This window comes from Gymnoscopelus microlampas (assembly GCF_963454915.1).
Source record: "Gymnoscopelus microlampas genome assembly, chromosome: 16".
In the NCBI taxonomy this organism is placed as follows: Eukaryota; Metazoa; Chordata; class Actinopteri; order Myctophiformes; family Myctophidae; genus Gymnoscopelus; species Gymnoscopelus microlampas.
This window is the reverse complement of record NC_139953.1, coordinates 31,205,210-31,229,073: the sequence shown is the minus strand read 5'-3', so window position 1 is coordinate 31,229,073 and position 23,864 is coordinate 31,205,210. Positions and strand designations below refer to the sequence as shown.

Below are 23,864 nucleotides of genomic sequence, written 5' to 3'. Positions count from 1 at the left end.
CATGGTGACCTGCACCCTCAAACTCGGTATCTCCATCCTAAATGGAGGCAACGTGCAAGTTCAACAGGTCAGCGTCACACCTTCTACAGTACTTCTATATCTCTACTCTCAACCACTTAAACCTTCCATACTTAATGAACTAGACCTGAGTTGGCTCTGCACTTGGTCTTCTCTTTTTCCCCTCTACACAAAATCTCTTTAGAAATAACGACAAATAACGATCTACAAAATAACAATCTACAAGCTCACAACGCGTCATGTTGCGATGTGTTGTGAGCTTTTAGATCGTCTATTTTTGGCAAATGTTCCCCCCAGAATAGGTATGCTAGGGTTGAAGTGGTTAACCTGTGTCTGTGTTTCTTGCTTACTGAGGTGCTGCTATGATAACTGAATCATCAAAGCTCTATCTGTTGTTCACTTAAGAAATCCTGTGAATGCAACAGCATCTAGTTGCTTTGGCGTACAAACACAGGTGCTCCTTTAGACGAAAGCCCATGTTTGTGTGCACATAGTGTTGTACGTAGTATGTACTGGTTGTACTGGACAAGGCATGTACAGTACACCAAGTTATTAAGTTTAATCTAGGCATTTTGACTGGTGAACATTTGTTTAATGATTGTCCTTGTTCTCCACATTGCAGAAAATGCTTGATTACCTGAAAGAGAAAAGAGACGCAGGCTTTTTCAAGAGTCTGTCAGGACTTATGCAGTCCTGCAGGTACAGTACTGTGAACTAGCAACACCACACACACACACACACAACACACACACACACACACACACACACACACACACACACACACACACACACACACACACACACACACACACACACACACAAAAGAGAACATATAAAAACAAAATCTAATTTCAGCTCCTGTATTTCGCTTGTCTATTTTCCCTGCAGTGTCCTGGACCTGAATGCATTTGAGAGGCAGAACAAAGCAGAGGGATTGGGTATGGTGTGTGAAGAAGGCTCAAGTAAGTGAAGATGGACGCATACCATATATAAGCTTTTTTTTGCTATTATTTTAATGTTTTATGTTTTTCTTTTTTTGCTTTATTGTTAAATGATTTGTACTATAATGTATGACATGTGTATGTCTATGTATGTGTTTTCTGTAAAGCACTTCTGCTTTATTCTTGCTCTCTAAAGCACTTTGAGCCGCATTTCATGTCATGAAAGGTGCTATACAAATGAAGTTTATTATTATTATTAATGCAGCCTGACATCGTGTTGCGGGTTCGAATCCCGATCCCGACGACCTTTGCTGCGTGTCATTCCCCGTCTCTCTCTCCCTGTTTCCTGTCTCGCTCTACTATATACTGTCAATAAAGGCCCAAAAATATAGATTTTTTTTAAAACTAAGAAGAAAAAAAACATTCGCACTATTCTAACAACCTCAAATCCCAGAGCCTAATCGTATCCTGTTTCACAGAGCAGGAGTCTTTGATTGGCCTCTGAAAGTACTTGAAGCAGAGGACACAGGACATGCCACCTTGACACCCCCCCCCCCCCCCCCCCCCACTCACTCACTCACTCACTCATTCACGTACACGTACACGTACACAGACACACACCATTAAATGAAAGTCTGGCTTTTCATTCTCTACTCTTGCTGTACATTTCCACTGAGTGCTGTCTTTAACATTTCACTGATATCCTTTGTCGCTTCTTACAGTTAGGGAGTTTGATTTGCCTTTGACCTATAATTGATCTCACAGCTCGGAACTCATCACATGCTAAAATACGTCATAACATAAGCTCAGAACAGCATTTTCTAATATTACCACCCACCCCCTTTCCTGAAAACTATTCTTTTACTTAACTGCATGATGTTGTCCTTCTGTCTTTCATATCTCTCATGTTGTAATTCAATGATCTCTCTTTTTGCTTATGTCTGCGTCTATTGTTCGTTTGTCTCCTTCCCGTCATTTAAAAAAAAACATCGATGGCAGACCGAAGTGAGCGGGGTAAATAGCAAACTTTAGATCATCCTCATGCGCCTATGCTACCACCCTGAATGTGTCCACCATCATTTGTGGCCCACTCTTCCATGCTTTATTCAATATAGCTCTGCCCTTCAACTACCCCACCTACCGTATCCAAATGCATTAACCAAATGCATTAATGATCGACTCTGTTGTACAGGGACGCAAGATGCATTGTGACTGCTTAGTAGAGTGTAGATACTAAATGGATTCTCCGCAATCCATTACCTGTCCATGTGGTAACAGTTTTCACTTCTTTCATGTTAACATTACTAATGCAAATCTTATTACTCCAAAATACATGGGCTCTCAAAGCTCTCAACATCATCTCCCCAAATATTTGACCAAAGGTTTGTAAGTCTTATCCACAGCTTAGACCGTGTGTCCACCAAACCGTTTTTTTTCCCCCATCTGAAAACGCAATGTGCTGTCATCCAAGCGGCCAGAGTTGAAAATATTTCAGGTCAAAGCGACCTGATAAAAAACGTGAACGTGCAGCGCAGAATAGAACAATTGGAAACATACAGCACACTGCACTCAGGAAAGAAACGCCTCGGTGGACACAGCCCCTTACAAGCAAAGCGTTTTTTGCTTGCTTTGGACTTTGGGGGGGGTCTATTTCACAAAGCTGGTTTTCCTGTACACACTTCTAACTTTCACATGGTGTAGCCCTACTGAATGGACTACCGTTTGGCATCAAAGCGGATAGTGGAATCACGCCTTTCTGAAAAGATCCACCTCATTGTTTTCTCCTCGTAAGGCCAACATTCTGCTACATGTGAAAGTTACCAGGCTAACCCCAGCTTATTGAAATGTCCTGGTGTATTCACTCGATTAATATCAGAGCATTTTCTTACTATCAGCATTTTGGATTCAGATTTCGAACCTGCAATCTAAAGGCCCGTGGACATCTAAAATGAGAACATGAAACCCCCTGACTGTGCTGCGCGTCTCAGACCGGTGGAGTTTCATTTCTTATTTTACACCATGTTATGATGGCGATGGCATCTATAAATGTCCATGAACATGTTCGAATAATAGAGCAGCGTTCACTGTTATCTTCCATCTCCCAAGGCACCAAGGTGCTGCAGAACGACGAGTTTACGAAGGACCTATTCCGTTTTTTGCAACTTCTTTGTGAGGGGCACAACGGAGGTGAGAACAATTTTGAAAATATCCCGAAATCCACACACTTCACATGAAAGGAGCTGTCTACGTATTTGGCATTTCACGCTTGGGCATCTATAATTACTGAGTGTGTCTCTTATGTTCACGTTAGATTTCCAGAACTTCCTGAGAACTCAAACAGGGAATACAACAACGGTCAACATCATTATCAGCACTGTTGACTATCTACTCCGCCTTCAGGTGACACACGCACACACGTGCACGCTAGCACACACACACACACACACACACACACACACACACACACACACACACACACACACACACACACACACACACACACAGACCCCCCCCCCCCCACACACACACACACACACACACACTACATGGTCATTTTCAACAACAGGTTCATTTGAACCTGCCGTCCCTATTTTGGACATGTCATTATACAGTAGGCATCATCGTACAGCAAAGTATATGAGCCATTCTACCAAATTGGTTCAAATTCAGAGTTGGAATTTGTGTGAAATTTTAATTTTAAGACTTTGACCATATTCACGTTGCACCAGATCTAAGGGACACATATTTAGTAAAAGTACAGTCAATTATCATATTGTATTTTCATAATCTTTTGGAATATCTTTCCTCTCCCAAAATGTGTCACTACCGAAACATGTAGAATTACCTTAGAATAAAGATACTTATATGAATGTATTAATTTATTTTTTCATCCTCCCCTGTACAGACTATTTCAAAAAATGTATGTAGGTGGTTTCTACAATTAAAAACATTAAAATGAATATTCTAACTGATTTTTTAATATTGAATTCTTAAGATTTATCAAAATTAAATGCTATATTTCTTTGTAAAATGTATAAAGTTGATTATATTGATTTCAGAATTAACGATAGTTGAAATTACACATACACCGACCTAACCAATCATTATCATAAATTATTGGTTGATAACTCACTATCTTTGATTTTTGACAAAATAACTGGTGTTTCGGTTGTGACTGCACTATTTCGGTAGTGACTGTATTGTTACGGTAGTGACCATAGTATTTTGTTTACAAGGCTGTGCCATAGTCACTTAACTCTTTTTGCTAAACATTCATTGTTGACATAACACATACACCTAACCAATCATTATCATAAAATATTGGTTGATAACTCACTATCTTTGATTTTTGACAACATAACTGGTGTTTCGGTAGTGACTGTATTGTTACGGTAGTGACCATAGTATTTTGTTTACAAGGCGGTGCCATAGTCACTTAACTCTTTTAGCTAAATATTCACTCATAACAATGTTATGAGTGAATATGTTTGCTTTATGTTAGAAATATAATGAAAAATGATCAATAAAATATAGTAATTCATTATTGAAGCTGTTGATGTCTCAAAAGCATGAACATCCAATTTTGTCGCTACCGAAACAATGATGTCACTACCGAAACTTGAGCATAATGTTTCGGTAGTGACTGTTTTGGTAGTGACAATTTTAGCTAGTTAAGCTTAACTCAACAATGCTAGGCAAGACATGGCTTGCAAACACAGCTTTGAGCAGTTGTACATGGATAAAAAAAGCATCACATTTGAAGTAAAACCCAAAAGGAGTTTATAATTGCAAAAATGATGTGTTCGGTAGTGACAATCCTTAAAAATACACACTGATTTTCAGACTTTGGAAGACATTACTTCTTTTTTTTTTGTATTGATTAGTCACCCCATGGAGACTTGAATTCATGGATATTTTGTTGTTTTGTCGCATTCCTAAGCCAATAATTTGATGACCAGCGGACCGGTAGGCAGCGGTTCCGGTAGGAGACACAAAGGAGACTCTTTATGTCTCCTACCGGAACTGCTGCCGGTCATCAAATTATTGGCTAAAATATATACATGAATTCAAGTCTTCATGAAAAAAAGTAATTTTAGGGGTTCCTAAACTATTCCTTTAATATTCCTTTTTTTTTTTTTACACTATTATTGACTATAAAAACGTTACTTTTCAGGAAATGGGGGGGGAAAAGAGTCCAATGAATCCAGTGCGTGGATCCATTGGACATGTTTTTTTGTTTTTTTTAAAATAGTGCAATAGTTTAATAGTGCAGTGTATGACGAAGTAGGGCATTAATTTATGGGGGGATGGGGGGAGGGGGGCAATATATATGGAGTTACAAGGTTTCTGCCTGACAGCTGCTGCTTGAATCTGGTAAATCCAACATGATCCTGTCTCTTTAGGAGTCTATCAGTGACTTCTACTGGTACTACTCTGGGAAAGACATCATTGATGAGACTGGACAGGTCAACTTCGCCAAGGCTTTAGCTGTGGCCAAGCAGATCTTCAACTCACTGACTGAGTATATTCAGGTAACACCCGAGTGCCATGTATCCACCAGCAGCCATACTGAAACAAACTGGTGTATGTCCACACTGGGGCTTATGTCCACCTTTTATAACAATCCAAACTATGATTCTGATCTGATCTTTGCTGCTGTGTATGTACAGTTATTTCCTTGTTGTATCCAGTGGTGGAAAAAGTACTCACATGTTTTACTTTTTTTAAACTTTTTTTAAGCTCACAATGCGTCGCATCACGACGCATTGTGAATTTCAAAGTAATTAGTAACTAAAGTTTTCAAATAATTGTAGCGGAGTAAAAGTATAATATTTGCCTCTGAGATGTAGTGGAGTAGAAGTGAAAGTATTACAAATGTTAAATACTGAAGATACCTCAAAACAGTACCTGAGTACATGTACTTAGTAACTTTACACCACTGCTCGTTTCCCCTTTGCTCTCTCCAGGGCCCGTGTATTGGAAACCAGCAAAGTCTGGCACACAGCAGACTGTGGGATGCAGTGGTGGGCTTCCTGCATGTATTCGCCAACATGCAGATGAAGCTATCTCAGGTACAGTATGACAGTGGTTTTCAAAAATGTGTGTGTGAAGGAGGACCCCCAAAATTGATATGTACTTGGCAGCGCACCCCCATCTGAAAAGAGTTTGTGTAAGGGAAGGTGCCTGCATAAGAGAAGGTTTGTAAAAGGTTATTTAAAATGGTCCACATTATTCCAAATCTTTCAAAGCGTTGTGAGCTTGTAGATCTTACAGAACCTCTTACAGAGCCTTGCCATAAAAAAAGACGTTCAATATGATTTTGTAATAAAGTAATAAAAGGAAAAAGGAAAAGGATATCAGGTTGAAAGCTGTTAATTGCATGTTCAATGACAATGTTTTTTTGTGAATACTCTGTGATCTGTTGGTAGGACTCCAGTCAGATTGAGCTGTTGAAGGAACTGATGGATTTGCAGAAGGACATGATCGTCATGATGCTGTCACTACTGGAGGGTAAGCATGAGGCCATCAATGAAACTCTAAAACAAGATATTTAACGGGAGAGAGCGGGAATATCTGGTTTATAATAGTTCTTGTTAAAAATACATATTATTTATAATTTATGAATTTTGATATACTTCACTTTCCCTTCAGCATTGATTGTGACAGCGTCTGTGTTACATTGTTTATGGTGTGTCACTTTGCAATGGTGTATTACTTGTTTTGGAAATAACTCATAAACCAGTTAGTTAATTGTTCTGCAGTAATTAAAAGGTGACCGCTCTGAGCCAAAGCTTTTATATGAAATGCTAAATTAAAGGCAAACCCACAAGGCTGCGTATTCTCTCCATAGGCAACGTGGTGAATGGAATGATTGGAAAGCAAATGGTGGACACTCTGGTGGAGTCATCCAACAACGTGGAGATGATCCTCAAATTCTTCGATATGTTCCTCAAACTGAAGGACATGACCACCTCCGACAACTTCAGGGAGTACGACCCCGACCACAAGGGCATCATCTCCAAGAAGGAGTTCCAGAAATCCATGGAGAGCCAGATGCAGTACACCCAGTCAGAGATTGACTTCCTGCTTTCGTGCACGGAAGCCGATGAGAACGACATGTTCAACTATGAGGAGTTTGTGGAGCGGTTCCACGAGCCTGCCAAAGAAATCGGCTTCAATGTGGCCGTGTTGCTGACTAACCTGTCAGAGCATATGCCACACGACGCCCGCCTCGCCCCTTTCCTGGAGTTGGCAGAGAGTATGCTCACCTACTTTGAGCCCTTTTTGGGACGCATCGAGATCATGGGTAGCGCCAAACGCATCGAGCGTGTGTACTTCGAGATCAGCGAGTCAAGTCGTGAGCAGTGGGAGAAGCCGCAGGTCAAGGAGTCCAAGCGGCAGTTCATCTTCGACGTGGTCAACGAGGGCGGCGAGAGTGAGAAGATGGAGATGTTTGTCAACTTCTGCGAGGACACCATCTTTGAGATGCAGCTGGCATCGCAAATCTCTGAGCCGGATGTTCCCGAGAGGCCTGAGGAGGAGGAGGAGGAGGAGGTCCACAGCATCCTGGAGGAGCTGTCTGGGGCCGAGGAGGAGGTGGAGTCCGTCTCTGCCTTCACCAGCGCCTGCCGCTCGGTCAAGGCAAAGTTCTCGGAAGTCCGCCACGCTCTGTCTATCGGCAGCATGCGCAAGCGGTACAAGAAGATGAAGAAGCTGAGCATCAAGGAGATGATCGTGGGCTTCTTCTCCTTCTTCTGGATGCTCTTCACAGGCTTCTTCAAGGGAATCTATGGCTTGATCTTCGGCTTCTTCCACCTCATCTGGTCGTCCATGTTCGGCGGGGGCCTGGTCGAGGGCGCCAAGAACATCAAGGTGACGGACATCCTGGGAAACATGCCTGACCCCACGCAGTTCGGCATCCACGGTGACGTGATGGAGAGTGAGAAAAGGGATTCTGGCGAGTCTTCTGGGGGCATGGACATAGCCATGGCACCACCGGGCGATAAGGCGGATTCGGACATGCTGATGGACCTGTTGAATCCGGTCAAGAAGGAAGGGAAACATGCATCAGAGGCCGGACTGGGCGATGTCTCAGAGTTAGCCGAATCCCCTGCTGAGCAAAAGAAGGTTGGTATTTTAAGATTTGCATGATCTGTGACATTCCGTCATCTTCAATCCCTCACAACACATACATTTTTCTTATGCCCTCCCCAACCCCTACACACACAGAAAGCTGCTGCTGCTGCTGCTGCATCCAAACAATTTGATCTGCTGGTGCCTGAGTCCGTACCAGAGAAAGCAGAGTGAGTGAAAATTACTGAGTGAAAATAATTTAGCCTCACACAAAATGAAACCAGGATGTAAAATCTGCCTTTACTCCTAAAGCACGGAGCACCAGGAGAAGGAGGATAAGCCAAAGGAGGAGGAGCCCAAGGAACCGGTGGCAGAGGAGAAACCCAAGGCTGAAGCTGGGCCAGCGAATGAGGAGCCATCAGCAACGATCATGTCCTACATCATTGCATTTCTGCAAATGGTCGTCAGCAAGATAGTGGTAAATAGCTGGAGCAAAAGAAACCTAAACATTTCTGTCTCTCTTTCTATTTTCATTTGTTCATACATATAAATCTGATTTATTAGCTTAATGTTGTGAAATGAAACAAACATCAATTGATCATCTGACCATCACTGTGCTTGTGTTTGCAGAACTCCTTGGCTCGTAATTTCTACAACCTTCGTTTCCTGGCTCTGTTTATCTGTTTCGCAATCAACTTCATTCTTCTCTTCTACAAGGTAACAAAATGGCACTAGTGTTCTGTAGACCAGTAATTCCCAAACTTCACCATATAGCTTTTTTTGTATCTGTCATATTAAATTGAGCTTATGCTTATGATTAATAACACCAAATAATCCATATACATCATTTTGCTACTCCTTTGTTTGTTTGTGTGATCAAAGGGGGAAATAACCTGTCCAACAACTGAACCATGCAAATATTTACAGGCCAATACAGTGCAGCGCACAACAATCATTACAGAGTTCTGTAAAAGACCACACACAGTACACTTCTGTTTGGCTGTGGGCAAATACACAGATTAATGTTAACAATCCAAACTGTAAGTATTGACTTGTGAAGCCCTTTGATTAAATATGACCTAAAACATGCTCAGTAGGCATATCTAAAACATTTGCATCAACGCTAATATCGGACAGCGAAAATACATCCATTCAAGTTGGTAGCGAACAGTTGGTATAGTTAGTTGAATTACTGTCGTCTCTTTTAATGCCAGTGTATTGAATTTGTGATTCAATACACTGACATTAAATCATGATGATTAAACCTTCCTGCAGCTAAATTCAGGTCAGAGTCCATGACTACACCAAAAATGTGATGCGATGTGTTGTGAGCTTGTAGATCGGCTATTTCCCCTATTCGATAAAGACAAAGTATAAAAGGCTCAAGTGGTTAATCACATGAACCTCGGCATCCCTAGGGCATCCCTCTGGGCATGTCATCACAATAGATGAAAATCCAGTGAAAATAAGCGAACATTCGTTGAAAATTGCTGATTTGCAAGCTCCCGATCGGCTAATCTTCTGAAGAAAGGAGGGGACCAAGTATAGACAGACCCCTGGGGGGACCCGGTCAACAAAGTAGATGGAGTTTAAGTGGTTAAATGTGTGGTTTCTGTTCCGCAGGTCACTGAGGTCGAGGAGGAGGAGGAGTTATACGACGAGATACACGAGGAGGATGACCCTTGGACCCTTGCCGACGAAACGGATGAAGTGAACACTCTGTTTGACATGGACGAGTTTGTCCTACAGGAGAGCTCCGGTTACATGAAACCTGCTCTGCGCATTTTCGCTATATCCCACACCCTCATCTCCTTACTCTGTTTGTTGGGCTACTACTTACTGAAGGTATGAACACACGTGACGTCTGAGATCCACATCTAGTCTGATTATCCTGATCTTCTGTTTGTCCATCACATGAAAACGTACATCCAATCCCTCCTGGGTAATAAAAAGACATCATGTTATGTCCCCTTATTCATTACCCTTGTCCTTCTCCTTAATGACTGTCCACACTAATCACTATAACTATGAAAATACAGTTTTAAAAATCATCCCATCAAGTGGATAGCAGAGTCCGCAAACCTCTAATGACAACAGCGGTGAACGATGTAGTTATAGTGCTTGCTGTGGGCGGCCCTTTCTTTATATCTGTATTCTCTGACACAATCCTAATCCCATACCCCAAAAGGATGAAGGACAAGAGTTAATTTCCTTTGTAGGCATCACAGTGGTAAAAATAAGGCAGTGAATTTAAAGGTCCAAGACAGCTCTGTTCAGTTCAAGTAGAAAATCTTTTATTAATCCACTAGAGTTTCGGGGGGCTACGCCCCCCTCAACCCCAGCCACGCACGGGGCCCAGCGTGGCCGCGTGTATATTGGGGGACCCAAATCGCCGGAGTAAAACTGTGGAAAACCCCCTGCTGGTCCACTGACCCCCTGTGGAGTGTTGGGACGCGCGGGGACACCCCTGGAACATTGCGGACCCCTACGGTGTTTTTTTTTTTGGCATGAAGGTGGTTGCTTGTTTCTGGCGCTTGTTTTCAGAGAACCTGGCATGCCTGGCAACCCGACTGACATCACTGACGTATCCTTGGTATTTGTACTTCCGGGTTGCATAATGATGACATCACTGTCGAGTCCTTTGGTGTCATGAACCTAGAACGGTTTGTTTACCACATTAGCCTGGGCAACGTGCTGTGCTGTGGCTGTCGCTGTTTGTTTGTGTGTTCGGGATGAACATGGCACGTGAAGGACGGACATATTGTGATCGAGACATGAGTGAAGTGAAAGTAACGGCCTGGGTGGAACAAAGGAGGTACGTAAGAAGGGGGGGGGGGTTGAAGCAAAGGAGCTGCGTGTGTGGTGTTGTGGAGGAGATGGGCAGAGTGCAATGGCGGCCGCTCGTGTTGTTTCGGCGAAACCCGTCGGCGTTCGGTGTCGGTGGTGTGCACGGTAAACGGTACGAAAGTGATTCACCTTCCGTTTTGTCCGACATTTGGTGAGTAGAATTAATTATGTTGCGCGGTGGAAAAGGTGTAGTGAGCAATGAGATGTCCCCTACGCGACGCGTAAATTCAGCGCGGCCGCCGTGGCGAGTCAGTTGGCGACATGTGGTCTGGCGGTGCGTTGTTTATTCGATAACAGAGCTGTGGGGTGTCCTCACCGAGGGTGCGGAAGTCGGTCGCCATTTATATAGTTAGATAATAGGGAATAAGGAATTTTTAAAAACACGTTTTGCCAGGGGCCTTCATCAGGGTTCAAAAGGATGAAGTTGAAGATGATGAAGCTTGTCTTACATCTCCTCACTGTGTTAGGTTCCTCTGGTGGTGTTCAAAAGGGAGAAGGACATTGCCAGGAAGCTGGAGTTTGACGGTCTCTACATCACGGAGCAGCCATCTGAAGACGACATCAAGGGCCAGTGGGACAGACTGGTCATCAACACACCGTGAGTCACTGTTCCACTGCTTCACCCAACACTTGGTATATAAATATGGTCACTTAAATTGCCATATATTCAGTATATTCTTACTTTGTTATGATGCCTGAAAAAATGTCAAGTATCTGTTTTTGGAAGAAATCCCTTCCAATGCAAAGTTCAAATCATTATTGACATGCTGTGGGGTGTATACAGTAGTTCCTTTATAAAATGACCAAGTCATTACATAATTGAGTTGCTCAATTATCTCTTTATCTCCCCTCTTCCATTGTAGGTCTTTCCCCAGCAACTATTGGGACAAGTTTGTCAAGCGTAAGGTGAGTCTGTGTGTGTGTGTGTGTGTGTGTGTGTGTGTGTGTGTGTGTGTGTGTGTGTGTGTGTGTGTGTGTGTGTGTGTGTGTGTGTGTGTGTGTGTGTGTGTGTGTGTGTGTGTGTGTGTGTGTGTGTGTCAGACTAGACGCATGATAAACAGCTTACAGTAACTGCTTAATCTCGATGGAAGATTTAAACATGACAAAACCCCATTAGTGTCAACATTCTATATACAGTGGTGGACGAAGTACTCAATCCCAGTACTCACAGTACAGATACTCTTGGTCAAATATTACTAGTAGTACTGGTCAAAGTAGCTCAGTCAAAATTGTAAGTTAAAGTACAAAAGTAATTACTTTTATGTATTCAAAAGTACATGCTTTTAAACATACTTTTCACAATGAATTTATAGAACCTTGTAACTCTCTGAAACCACATGTACTGCATTTACTGACGCGCTTGCTTGTAGAACCACTACGCTATACAAAGCCTATAGAAACACCTATAAAAACATAGAAATGCAATCAAATCAGCAAAATGGAAAACGCAGTAAAAATGTTGTAAACCTGTCAGTATCGTATCATGGTCAGTGTCTTGTCAGTACAGTAGTGTAGAAATGGAATGGTTCCATTTGTACACTCTTCAGAGTTAGAGACCTACTGGGTCCATTTGGAGCCCCCTCCTGGACCCCTCTTTGAGAACCACGTATATATAAATATAGATGTTCTTTACATTATGACTTTATGACGCTGATCTCTTCTATCCTTCACTTGGTGCAGGTGATCAACAAGTATGGTGACATGTATGGTGCTGAACGCATCGCTGAGCTGCTGGGCCTGGATAAGAGTGCACTGGACTTTGACCCCACTGTAGAGACTGTGGAGAAGGAGGCCTCACTGCTGTCCTGGTTAGAAATGAGCTCCTCAACTCACACACTGTTTAACTACAGCTAGACGCAGATATATATTAGAAAATACACAGGATTTAGCAAGAGATGCTAATTTTCATCCGTAGTCCCCAACATAAAAACGGGTAACATACAAAATAATATATCAATACAATCAGACACAATAAATAATAAAAATAAATCGCAAAAAAACAAAAACGGTGGTCAGTCCCAGAGCCAAGTATTTTTTAATACATCCTCGCATGATTGGTGTTCTAGTAACCAATCTTTTACGTTGAGTTTAAAACGAGTGAAAGTTGGTCCGTCTCGAATGCAGTGGTGCAAAGTACATTTACTGAAGTACTGTACTTAACACATCGGGTGCCGAACACGGTCTGAACCGTGTGTTTACATAGTGGCGCTTCCGCCGCTTCGGTGCCGAACACGGTCTGAACCGTGAGTTTAGTCTTTTTGTTTTTTTTGTTTTTCTCCGCGCGGGCGGGGCTAGAGCAGCTCTGGGAGCACCCATTGTAATCCTGCGAAGGAAGTGCCAGATCGCTCACCGGAAACAATTTTTTTTTTCCCATCCGCTTCCTGTCTATTTCCTACTTTGAAACGCCTATATCTCCGAATCTGTTTCCTGTGGGGAAAACCGGTCATGCGCGATGCGCGATCCCCCCCCGTTGTAACTCGCGGAGGGAAATGTTATGATTCCAGGCTGTAGCCAGACTCATGGCACAACATGAATCGGTTTTTTTTTTGCGTGGATTTGCTTGTAACGCACGCGGAAGCTTTAAACAGTAAAGCGCAGTCAATGGGGAGAATGCTGGCACCCACGGTAAGTTGTTATGAAAAAATGCTGGCACCCGATGTGTTAAGTACAATGTTGAGGTAATTTTACTTTACTGGAGTATTTCCAATTGTCTATACTTTTACTTCTACTCAACTACATCTCAGAGCCAAATATTGTACTTTTACTCCACTACAATTATTTGAAAACTTTAGTTCCTAGTTACTTTGCAGATATAAATTATTACATTATAAAACACACATTAACCACTTTAGCACTATTTTATACCGAGGCTATTTGAAAATAGCCGATCTACAAGCTAACAACGTGTCGCATCGCGACACGTTGTAAGCTTGTAGATCTGCTATTTCCACCACTGCTCGAATGGCAGTGAGTAGACTGTTCCATAACAAACTTGTAACTGTAGACTGGATTTAAAGTTAAATATATATATATATATATATATATATATATATATATATATATATATATATATATATATATATATATATATATATATATACTGTACATATACATATATATATATATATATATATATATATATATATATATATATATATGTATATGTCTTATTTTAATGCCTAAGTGACATGATAGTGATAGCAGAACATTGCTGTTAATTCACAAGCGTTTATTTTCTGAACAGGCTGAGCTCCATCGATACCAAGTACCACTGGTGGAAAATGGGTGTGGTTTTGACAGACAATGTAAGTAAATCCACATTTCTTCCTTGTGAAGAACTTTATAATTCTGTTTTAAGTGCAACATAAAAGAAAGAAATCATATATATATATATATATATATATATATATAAGTATTTTAAGGATTACAAGTAGATGACTGACTCCATTAAGAGAAGTGTTCTTTTATATTATTAACCTGCGTATAGTAAATACTAAGTGGCACCTTTATTTAAACATGACCGATCACAGTTTCCTATCTAAATAAAGCAAATACTGCCAATGGAAATAGTTTATGTACCACAACATTCACTGAATACAAAGCAAACACAATAACAAAGCCTTTCTCTCTCTTGCAGTACTTCCTGTATCTGATCTGGTACACCAGCATGTCTACCTTCGGACACTTCAACAACTTCTTCTTTGCCGCCCACCTGCTGGACATCGCCATGGTGTTGAAGCCACTCCGCACCATCCTGTCCTCTGTCACTCACAACGGCAAACAGGTGGGTATTGAACCCCTGACCACCACCACCAGAGGGAGACAAAGCAGTACGGTCCGGGGCAGGCTGTATTCCAGGGAATAGGGAATGACTCGTATCTCTGCGGAAACAACTTCCCCTTTTATCATTACCTCCCTTCTTCCTTCATCACTTGTGTGCAGACTTTTGTGACACATTTTTATTTAACCTTTATTTAACTACATTGAGACCAAGTCTCTTTTACGTGTGACTGTGGACTGGCCAAGAGGGCCTCTGGCAAAGCTGTGTACCTTGTATGCCTCTTGAGGAGGAATAGATATTACACAGCTTTGCCAGTATGGCAACATACAGGACAGTGCAGGACAACCATATAACATCAGTACAGTGCACAGACCTAGAGAGCACAAAGAGAATAAAAGGAGAAAAATATAAATAAAATATAACAAATCAATAAAGACACCAGTATAAAACTAAAAACAAACAACACCTGTAGTGGGGTGAGGTGATGGTAATGAAATAGTTGAAGCAAAGTGTGCAACTGGAAGGTTTACCAATTGATAACCTTGCAAAAGACTGGTTGAAATCCACTTAACTCAGTAGTATAAACTTAAACCCTAAATACTTTGTTGTATTTAAGTTTTGTCCTCTAAGGGCTTTATACTAGGTCTGCTCCATTTTTCCCTCTACACAAATCTCTTTGTGGAAAAGAGCCTTTCAACTAGCTCACAACGCGTCGCAAGCTTGTAGATATTGTTTTGGCCGAATGTTTGCAACAGAATAGGGATGCTAGGGTTCATGTGGTTAAAATGTGCACTGTGGAGGCGGACAAGACAACTGCTCAGTGAGCAGTGACAGACATCCCAGCGTCTACTAGGTTACATGTTCTAACATGGATTCACACCTTGGGGTCTTAGGTGTAGAATGCAACCCTTTCAATCTCCCACATCTACTTCCCAAAGCCATTGCTGTCAGAGTGCCCTACTACACAGTCAAATTAAATAAGAGTTTGTAAACACTGAATGAAAACGAATTAACACAGGATTTTACTGTACAGTTGGTCCTCTTGCCTGTTTCAATGAGGCACCAAGCCTGGACTTTACTGACAGGGTTGTTTTCTCTGCTCATAGCTTGTGCTGACGGTGGGCCTTCTGGCTGTGGTGGTCTATCTCTACACCGTAGTGGCCTTCAACTTCTTCCGCAAGTTCTACAACAAGAGTGAGGACGAGGACGAGCCCGACATGAAATGTGACGACATGATGACGGTGAGTCCTCCGATAAGCTCTGAACTCACTTTACTCAAAGTCACTAAGACTAATGAAGAGCGTGAATAAATCTAAGCAAAATGATTAGTCCTTCCAGATATTCTAATGAGCACTAAAGTAAATGGTAAAAAAAAAAGGTGAATGGTGCATTTATATAGACTAGAGCCTTTTATGGACCATTCTACCGAATTGGTTGAACTTGCACAGTCCCACAAAGAAAAAACTATTTTAAAAAACAATTAAGTAGTCAGACCTTACATGTGTACTAATATCATCTTATGATCTATTTAATCACAATACATTAATTGAGATAGAACAAAATGGAATATATAAAAAATATACTTTATATGTTACTTCATATTGGGAGGTGGCTGTCCCAACCCCTAACTCCTAAATTTCAATTCATGAAAACAATCTAAATGATTTTTGTCAATTTATTACATTTTGTTTTTAAATACATCCTTTATATTTATCTTAAAGAGAAGCTGAAATATTAAGATTGATTTTGTGGATTTTCTTTAAATTAAAAAACATTATATAAAAAAGCTGTCCCGTGTTTTCATGTCACTACCGAAACACAACGAGTTTTAGTCCATAGGTGGAGCCTGGTTTTAGCCACACTCCCACACTTTTCACTAAGAAATGACATAGACTTCCTGTTCATCATGGCCACCTGGTGAGTAGCTAGTTTACTTCAGTCAGAAGTAATGTCTTTAAATGTCTTTAAAGTCTGAAAATCAGTGTGTATTTTTAAGGATTGTCACTACCGAACACATCATTTCTGCAATTATAAACTCCTTTTGGGTTTTACTTCAAATGTGATGGTTTTTTTTATCCATGTACAACTGCTCAAAGCTGTGTTTGCAAGCCATGTCTTGCCTAGCATTGTTGAGTTAAGCTTAAAACTAGCTAAAATTATCACTACCAAAACAGTCACTACCGAAACATTATGCTAAAGTTTCGGTAGTGACATCATTGTTTCGGTAGTGACAAAATTGGATGTTCATGCTTTTGAGACATCAACAGCTTCAATAATGAATTACTATATTTTATTGATAATTTTTCATTATATTTCTAACATAAAGCAAACATATTCACTCATAACATTGTTATGAGTGAATATTTAGCTAAAAGAGTTAAGTGACTATGGCACCGCCTTGTAAACAAAATACTATGGTCACTACCGTAACAATACAGTCACTACCGAAACACCAGTTATGTTGTCAAAAATCAAAGATAGTGAGTTATCAACAAATATTTTATGATAATGATTGGTTAGGTGTATGTGTTATGTCAACAATGAATGTTTAGCAAAAAGAGTTAAGTGACTATGGCACAGCCTTGTAAACAAAATACTATGGTCACTACCGTAACAATACAGTCACTACCGAAATAGTGCAGTCACAACCGAAAGTTATTCGGTACCAGTTATTTTGTCAAAAATCAAAGATAGTGAGTTATCAACCAATATTTTATGATAATGATTGGTTAGGTGTATGTGTAATTTCAACTATCGTTAATTCTGAAATCAATATAATCAACTTTATACATTTTACAAAGAAATGTAGCATTTAATTTTGATAAATCTTAAGAATTCAATATTAAAAAATCAGTTAGAATATTCATTTTAATGTATTTAATTGTAGAAACCACCTACATTCATTTTTTGAAATAGTCTGTACAGGGGAGGATGAAAAAATAAATTAATACATTCATATAAGTATCTTTATTCTAAGGTAATTCTACATGTTTCGGTAGTGACACATTTTGGGAGAGGAAAGATATTCCAAAAGATTATGAAAATACAATATGATAATTGACTGTACTTTTACTAAATATGTGTCCCTTAGATCTGGTGCAACGTGAATATGGTGAAAGTCTTTCCAAAATAGAATTAAAATTTCACACAATTTCCAACTCTGAATTTGAACCAATTCGGTAGAATGGCTCTTATACAAAGTGCTTTACAATGAGGATTACAGCAGTTGGAGGTTAAGTGTCTTGTTTAAGGACACTAACCCAGGGGGAGCCGGGGATTCGAACTAGGAACCTTTCTGATTCCCCAAGCGGCTGCTCTACTAACTCTTGAGCCACTGCTGTGCTCAGTGGCTCAGGAGGTGACTAACCATCTGACCCTGATCTTCATTCAAACCTCGGCACAAACAATCCATTTCCCAATCGATCTCGTTGCTTTCAGAACATGGCTCAACGCAGCGCCACCGCTGGTGAATGAAACATATTAACTCATTAAGGCCTGAGGTTCCGATTCTACAAATGTCTTCTAAATCCTCCACAGTTTTCTGAAAGATTTATGTTATATCAGTGGTTCTCAAACTTTTTCATGTCAAGGACCTCCAAAATTACAGTATGTCTTTGGGCCGCGGACGCCACATCTAAAAATATGTTGTTCCAGAGACCCCCCCCCCCCAGAAGCAAAGATTTGAGTTAAAAAATGTTTGCTTTTATATATTTTCAAAGATTTGCACACATTTTCACGATTTTTCAAAAAGGAGATCTACAACGAGCTACAAGCACTTGTTGATCTGCTATTTTTGAATAGCCAAAGTATAAAATAATGGGTTAAGTGGTTAAACAGATGCGTTCCCGGTTTTAATGTGTTAAACGTGGCTCTCTTTTCTTCTCCTCCCCAGTGCTACCTGTTCCACATGTACGTGGGTGTGAGAGCCGGAGGTGGCATCGGTGACGAGCTGGAGGACCCGGCGGGAGACCCCTATGAGCTCTACCGCATCCTCTTTGACATCACCTTCTTCTTCTTTGTCATCGTCATCCTCCTGGCCATTATTCAGGGTGCGTGTCTGCGTGACCCCCCCCCCCCCCCCCTGTGTCATGTAAACACTCACGTCTTACTGGATCCGTGTATGGTGTACAGCACTGTTTCTCAACGTGTGGTCCCCGGACCACCAGAGGGATACTTACGAGTCTGTAACTCTGAGAGTTAGGACACTTTTAGGATTTTACTTGGGGCTCCCAATGATAAAGGGGGAAAAAATCCATTTGTTCACTCAGAGTTACAGACCCGTGGTCCATTTGAACCCCTGGTAGGCCCCTGACCAGACATTGAGAAACAAGTGGTTTACAACAAAAAATGTGGAGGTCCGTCTGACAGGGACCCAACATAGGGGTCTATTCAGGCTCTGACATATTTCAGCAGGGGGTTCAAAGGGTTCCAGAGACAGGGGTTTTTAATCACATAAACCCTAGCGTCACTATTCTGGGCATGTCATAACAGGTGGCCGAACATTCTGTGATATATAAATAGCAGATTTGCAGAGCTTGTAGATCGTCTATTATATACTGTATGTATAAATTATTACTCCAGTTACTGTGGTAAGTAAGATACAATTGGCTTGAGGCTAGCCATTGCGCTACAGAAGGGTCTCGTTCAAAGCTACTCTGACAGGCTGCTGCAACCCCCCCACAGGTTTGATCATCGACGCCTTTGGTGAGCTGAGAGACCAGCAGGAACAGGTGAAGGAGGACATGGAGGTAAGCCTCAAGTCTCAAACGGAGGACCGTGCCTTTTGCCAGCACAGATAAGACTCATGGACTTTAGCATGTATTTTTGTGTTGCCACATCGTGAAACCCTTTATACACTAAGAACAATGCAATTAAACGAATCGTGATGACTGCACGAAGAATCACTTTGTTTATATTCATAAAAGACCATCTCATAGAAGCAACATTACTTGCATCCTATCTAGTCATCACTGAGTCTAAAGGAACAGCAATTGATAATCCAATAACCAAGCAGATGAAGCATGATTCATACTGAAGGAGGTGACCCCACTAGGTAGGGCTTGGCAATATGAACAAAATCCATATCTCTCAAAATATAAAAAAAAATATATATCTAGAAGAAGCTCACAACACATATGTTTGTAGAGCTGATATTTAAGCTATAAAAAATTATAAAATAAGGCCAAAGTGATTAAAACCAGGAAAAGACATCACAAATACGATATCCAAATGCTATCTAGTCTTATATCCTGATATTGATATATTTTCCAGCCATACCACAAGGGAAAACGATACAATAATATGAGGATAGGGAAGGAAGAATCAGGGCGAGTAATGAAAATGTGTCTGAAAAATAAAGTTTTGCTGCTGCTTTGTTCAAAATGTTAAAAAGAAATGTATGTTATCTTTCCCAGACTAAGTGCTTCATCTGTGGCATCGGGAATGACTACTTTGATCGCGTGCCCCACGGTTTCGAGACCCACACCTTGCAAGAGCACAACCTCGCTAACTACCTGTGAGCATGCACATGAGCACCTACCTATTGTAAAATGATTCAAAATGAAACCAGATGAAGGTGAATTCTAAATATAACATGCATTATTCACCAATGTGTCTCAAAACAACTCTCCATTCCTCCAGGTTCTTCTTGATGTACCTGATCAATAAGGATGAGACTGAACACACGGGTCAGGTACGTCACAGGCTTTCATAATGAGCTTTTCTTTTTTTTTTAAAAGATTTGTTTTTGGTATTTTTTTATTGTTTTTATTGGAGAGGGACAGGGAAAGTAGTCTGACAGGAAGAATGGGGAGAGAGATGGGGGGAAGACATGCAGGAAAGGCCGACGGGAACGGGACGCAAACCCGCGGCACACTGCTATTAAGGATTTGCAACCAGGGTGCCTAGACCGCGACGCCACGGTCTAGGCCATAATGAGCTTTTCTAGTCTTAAAATAAACACTACAGTCCACTGTGGGCTTTTGTGATCTAAGAGAACAAAGGGAAAACAATGCATTTATGCTGTCATTCTCTGTTGGGTGGAAACCTTGTACTGTATGTCCAAAACTGTTACTTTTCAGGAAATTGACAAAAATAACCTGTGTACCAATCGATCCAATGTAGTCACATTTAATACTTTTCATCTTTTTATTACAAGGCTAGGTTGAATGCTTGCTTCTGATTGGTCAATCACTGAATTCAGCTGTGTTATTTCTGGATAATGACCGATGGGCTCAATAACAGACCACTGTCTAATCAAAGTCTCAGAGCACCTGCTGCGCTGCTTGATTTTGTGCTGTATCCAACATGACAGCCATGTAAACACACGCACAAAGTCATTTACAACTAAACATTACATTTGAAGCGAGAAATAGACAATGCAGTATCCGAAAATGTATTCGATTTGATTAACACTTCCTTGTTTTCCTAGGCGACTGTGTGTGTGACCGTGTCCTGCTCACAATGCAATGCGTTGTGAGCTTGTAGATCGTCTATTTTTACTACTTTTGTTTGACACGTCACACTATCCTACGAAATATAAAATAGGTCATTTGTTTATAAAAGACCATAAAAAGATGAAATATGGAGATACAAGGTTTCTGCCCGACAGCAACATTATGCAATGTTTCAACCCACCATGGTGATCTTTACTTGTGCGACATTTCAACCTGATGTGGGTTGAAACATTGCTCAAAAACATTTACCTGGAGCAAGAATCACTGTGTGGGTATTTGTTTACCTCTGCTTACATTTGTGTTTTTATCTTTCGGCCTGGCGAGAGAGTATGTTTTACCCCCTGTCCGTCCGTCCGTGTGTCCATCTGTCTGCGAGCAGCTAATCTCCGGCACCGTTGGCCCGGTCGCTGCGAAACTGTGCACACACACTCCCTGGATGCCAATTCAGAACCTCTGCCCGATTTTTTCACATGGGCCTGTTATAGCGCCACCAGGACGAAAATTTGAGCAAAATCCATTTTTTGATATTACTCCTACAGATTTTAACCAAACATCACGCAAATCGGTACACAGTATCTCTATAGTCATCTGATCAAGACGGATCTGTCCGATATTTCATATTCCATCCTGATTGGCTAAGGTTGGCTTCCAAAGTTTGCAGGATTGGTCCGTTTTGAACAAAATTGACTGAGCGTGCGATTTCCGTGAAAGTTTTCACGCACATTCCCACTAGGCCGAGGAAGAAATGCCACCCTTTTCACATTGCCCTGTTATAGCGCCACCAGCAGGTCTAATTTAGCAATACACATTTCTGCAACAAGATGCCTCAAATCATGAATGCATGCACATTCCCACTAGGCCGAGGAAGAAAGCCCACCCTTTTCACATTGGCCTATTATAGTGCCACCAGGAGGCCACAATAACCTACCTGACCTGGCGGAGACCTGTGCTCCGAGGAACACTTTTTCTAGTTTTCCATGCATGCATTCATGTCAAGTTCATTTCTGGATGTGCATACAATTTTGTGTAGCAAAGAAATAATGATTGTCCTTTTCTCCCTGTAGGAGTCATTTGTGTGGAAGATGTACCAGGAGAGATGCTGGGACTTCTTCCCTGCCGGAGACTGCTTCCGCAAACAGTATGAGGACCAGTTGGGCTAGAGTGGGCCGCGCTGCCTACCGCCCCAAACCACCCTATCTACATTCAACGCTGAACACCGAACCTGAACACTTGGCGGGACTTTGCTCTGCTGCTACGTGGTGTTGAGCGGCAGCAAGTAAACTCATTCTTTAGAATTTCTTAACGGTTCAAACGGAACATTATTTCAAGAATATATAATCTCAAGACTGATAAACGATGGTTGTACATTGTATGTGTGCAGGCATCGAAGTCCTCTTTCCTTCTTACTGAAAACGGTCACCTGCGCTCTTTTATGCAAAATGGTTCTTTTGACTCTACAACACATTGCCTTCTCACTTGCTTAACCCCTGACCCTGTTGCACACCTTGTGTGTAGACATTTGTTACATGTGGAGGGTTACAGCATAATGAGTGAATGTCTGGTTATGCACAACGATGAATGCCATGATGTTACTGTAACTTCTTACCAAACAAACTGAATGGAAGCGTGCTGCTGGTAATAATCAATAATCGTAACGATGATCCAATTACATACAATGAGATATGAGTTAAGACCTGTTCTGCCTTTTCAACAAAGCTGGTCTAAATCTGTTGGATGAAAAGAGGAATCACTGAAGATGCTTCAGTTCTTCCAGAGTTGATTGACTTAGATGTTTATCAAGTGCCGACGTGCCTTATGAGAAACTATGCAAAAAACATTTTTGTCCCTCCTGACACACTGTAGTGATCTAGTACTGGATTAGTTACACGCATAACGTCGCTGCTGGGCTGAAACCTTTGATCTCCATATCTAATTTTCTTGTTTTTTTGTAAATTAATTGCCCCACTTCGTTATATGACAGTGTCGCACAAAGGTTGTGAAAATAGCCCGTCTACAAGCTTACACCACATTGTGAAGTGATGCACTGTAAGCTTGTAGATTTGCTGTTTTTGCAAAAATGAAAATTTTCGCCTATACTTGCTGACTTGCCCAAAAAATGGGCACCAGTTTTAAAGTGGTTCAGTCTGTCTGTGGGTTTTATAAATATTTGAGCTTGTGACTAAATAATAACTACATTAGATCCATTGGAGCACAGGTTATTTTTTCCATTTTCTGAAAACGGTTTTGGACATACAAGGTTTCTGCCCGACTGCGACGATATTTAGCTCAAGTTTTGTGGCTTTTAAGTACAATAAAAAAACAATACTTTGTTGTATAAAATCTAGAAGATCTTTGTGTAAATGTTGCTTAGTTTGGTTTTGTTAGCTGTGGTGTCCTGCCTGCCTGCACATCTTTCCACAGTAGAAAAGAAAAACCACATGCTAAGGAAAAGAAAACCTCAACAAAAAACCAGGGTTCAAAGGATTTATTGAACACTTTGAGACAAACTGGTTATATGCTATTGTATGGCCATTGTATGTATCTAGTAGCTTTAGTAAACAGCATTTCTTTTGATGAGGGGGCTGAAATGAATAAAGTAACCGATGCAATAAACCAGATGTGTTCTGTCCATGGACTGCTGAGCCTCATTTATACTTTGTCGCGCAGTGAAAATAACAGATTTTTTGTTTTTGTTTCGCTATAGACCACCAAAGTCCTGACGTCACTCGTTCATCCCCAGGTTCGTAA

General features: G+C 41.0%; 1 protein-coding gene across 1 annotated transcript in view; it reads left to right on the top strand.

The window, feature by feature from the left end:
- The window catches only part of ryr3 (ryanodine receptor 3), a 167,156-nt gene extending 143,601 nt beyond the window's left edge, over nt 1-23,555 (top strand). The window contains exons 83-107 of the mRNA XM_084081907.1: nt 1-67; nt 641-717; nt 907-980; nt 1,959-1,973; nt 3,066-3,146; nt 3,271-3,359; nt 5,363-5,491; nt 5,927-6,031; nt 6,389-6,470; nt 6,811-8,087; nt 8,190-8,263; nt 8,346-8,511; nt 8,664-8,750; nt 9,657-9,878; nt 11,348-11,478; nt 11,744-11,786; nt 12,561-12,688; nt 14,125-14,185; nt 14,518-14,664; nt 15,768-15,902; nt 18,554-18,710; nt 19,345-19,409; nt 20,076-20,176; nt 20,302-20,353; nt 22,181-23,555. The exon at nt 1-67 is cut by the window's left edge and continues 13 nt beyond it. Coding sequence (XP_083938033.1) covers nt 1-67; nt 641-717; nt 907-980; nt 1,959-1,973; nt 3,066-3,146; nt 3,271-3,359; nt 5,363-5,491; nt 5,927-6,031; nt 6,389-6,470; nt 6,811-8,087; nt 8,190-8,263; nt 8,346-8,511; nt 8,664-8,750; nt 9,657-9,878; nt 11,348-11,478; nt 11,744-11,786; nt 12,561-12,688; nt 14,125-14,185; nt 14,518-14,664; nt 15,768-15,902; nt 18,554-18,710; nt 19,345-19,409; nt 20,076-20,176; nt 20,302-20,353; nt 22,181-22,276 — 3,661 coding nt within the window. The 3' untranslated portion in view covers nt 22,277-23,555. The remainder of the gene's footprint in view (nt 68-640; nt 718-906; nt 981-1,958; nt 1,974-3,065; nt 3,147-3,270; nt 3,360-5,362; nt 5,492-5,926; nt 6,032-6,388; nt 6,471-6,810; nt 8,088-8,189; nt 8,264-8,345; nt 8,512-8,663; nt 8,751-9,656; nt 9,879-11,347; nt 11,479-11,743; nt 11,787-12,560; nt 12,689-14,124; nt 14,186-14,517; nt 14,665-15,767; nt 15,903-18,553; nt 18,711-19,344; nt 19,410-20,075; nt 20,177-20,301; nt 20,354-22,180) is intronic.
- Nucleotides 23,556-23,864: the final 309 nt, after the last annotated feature.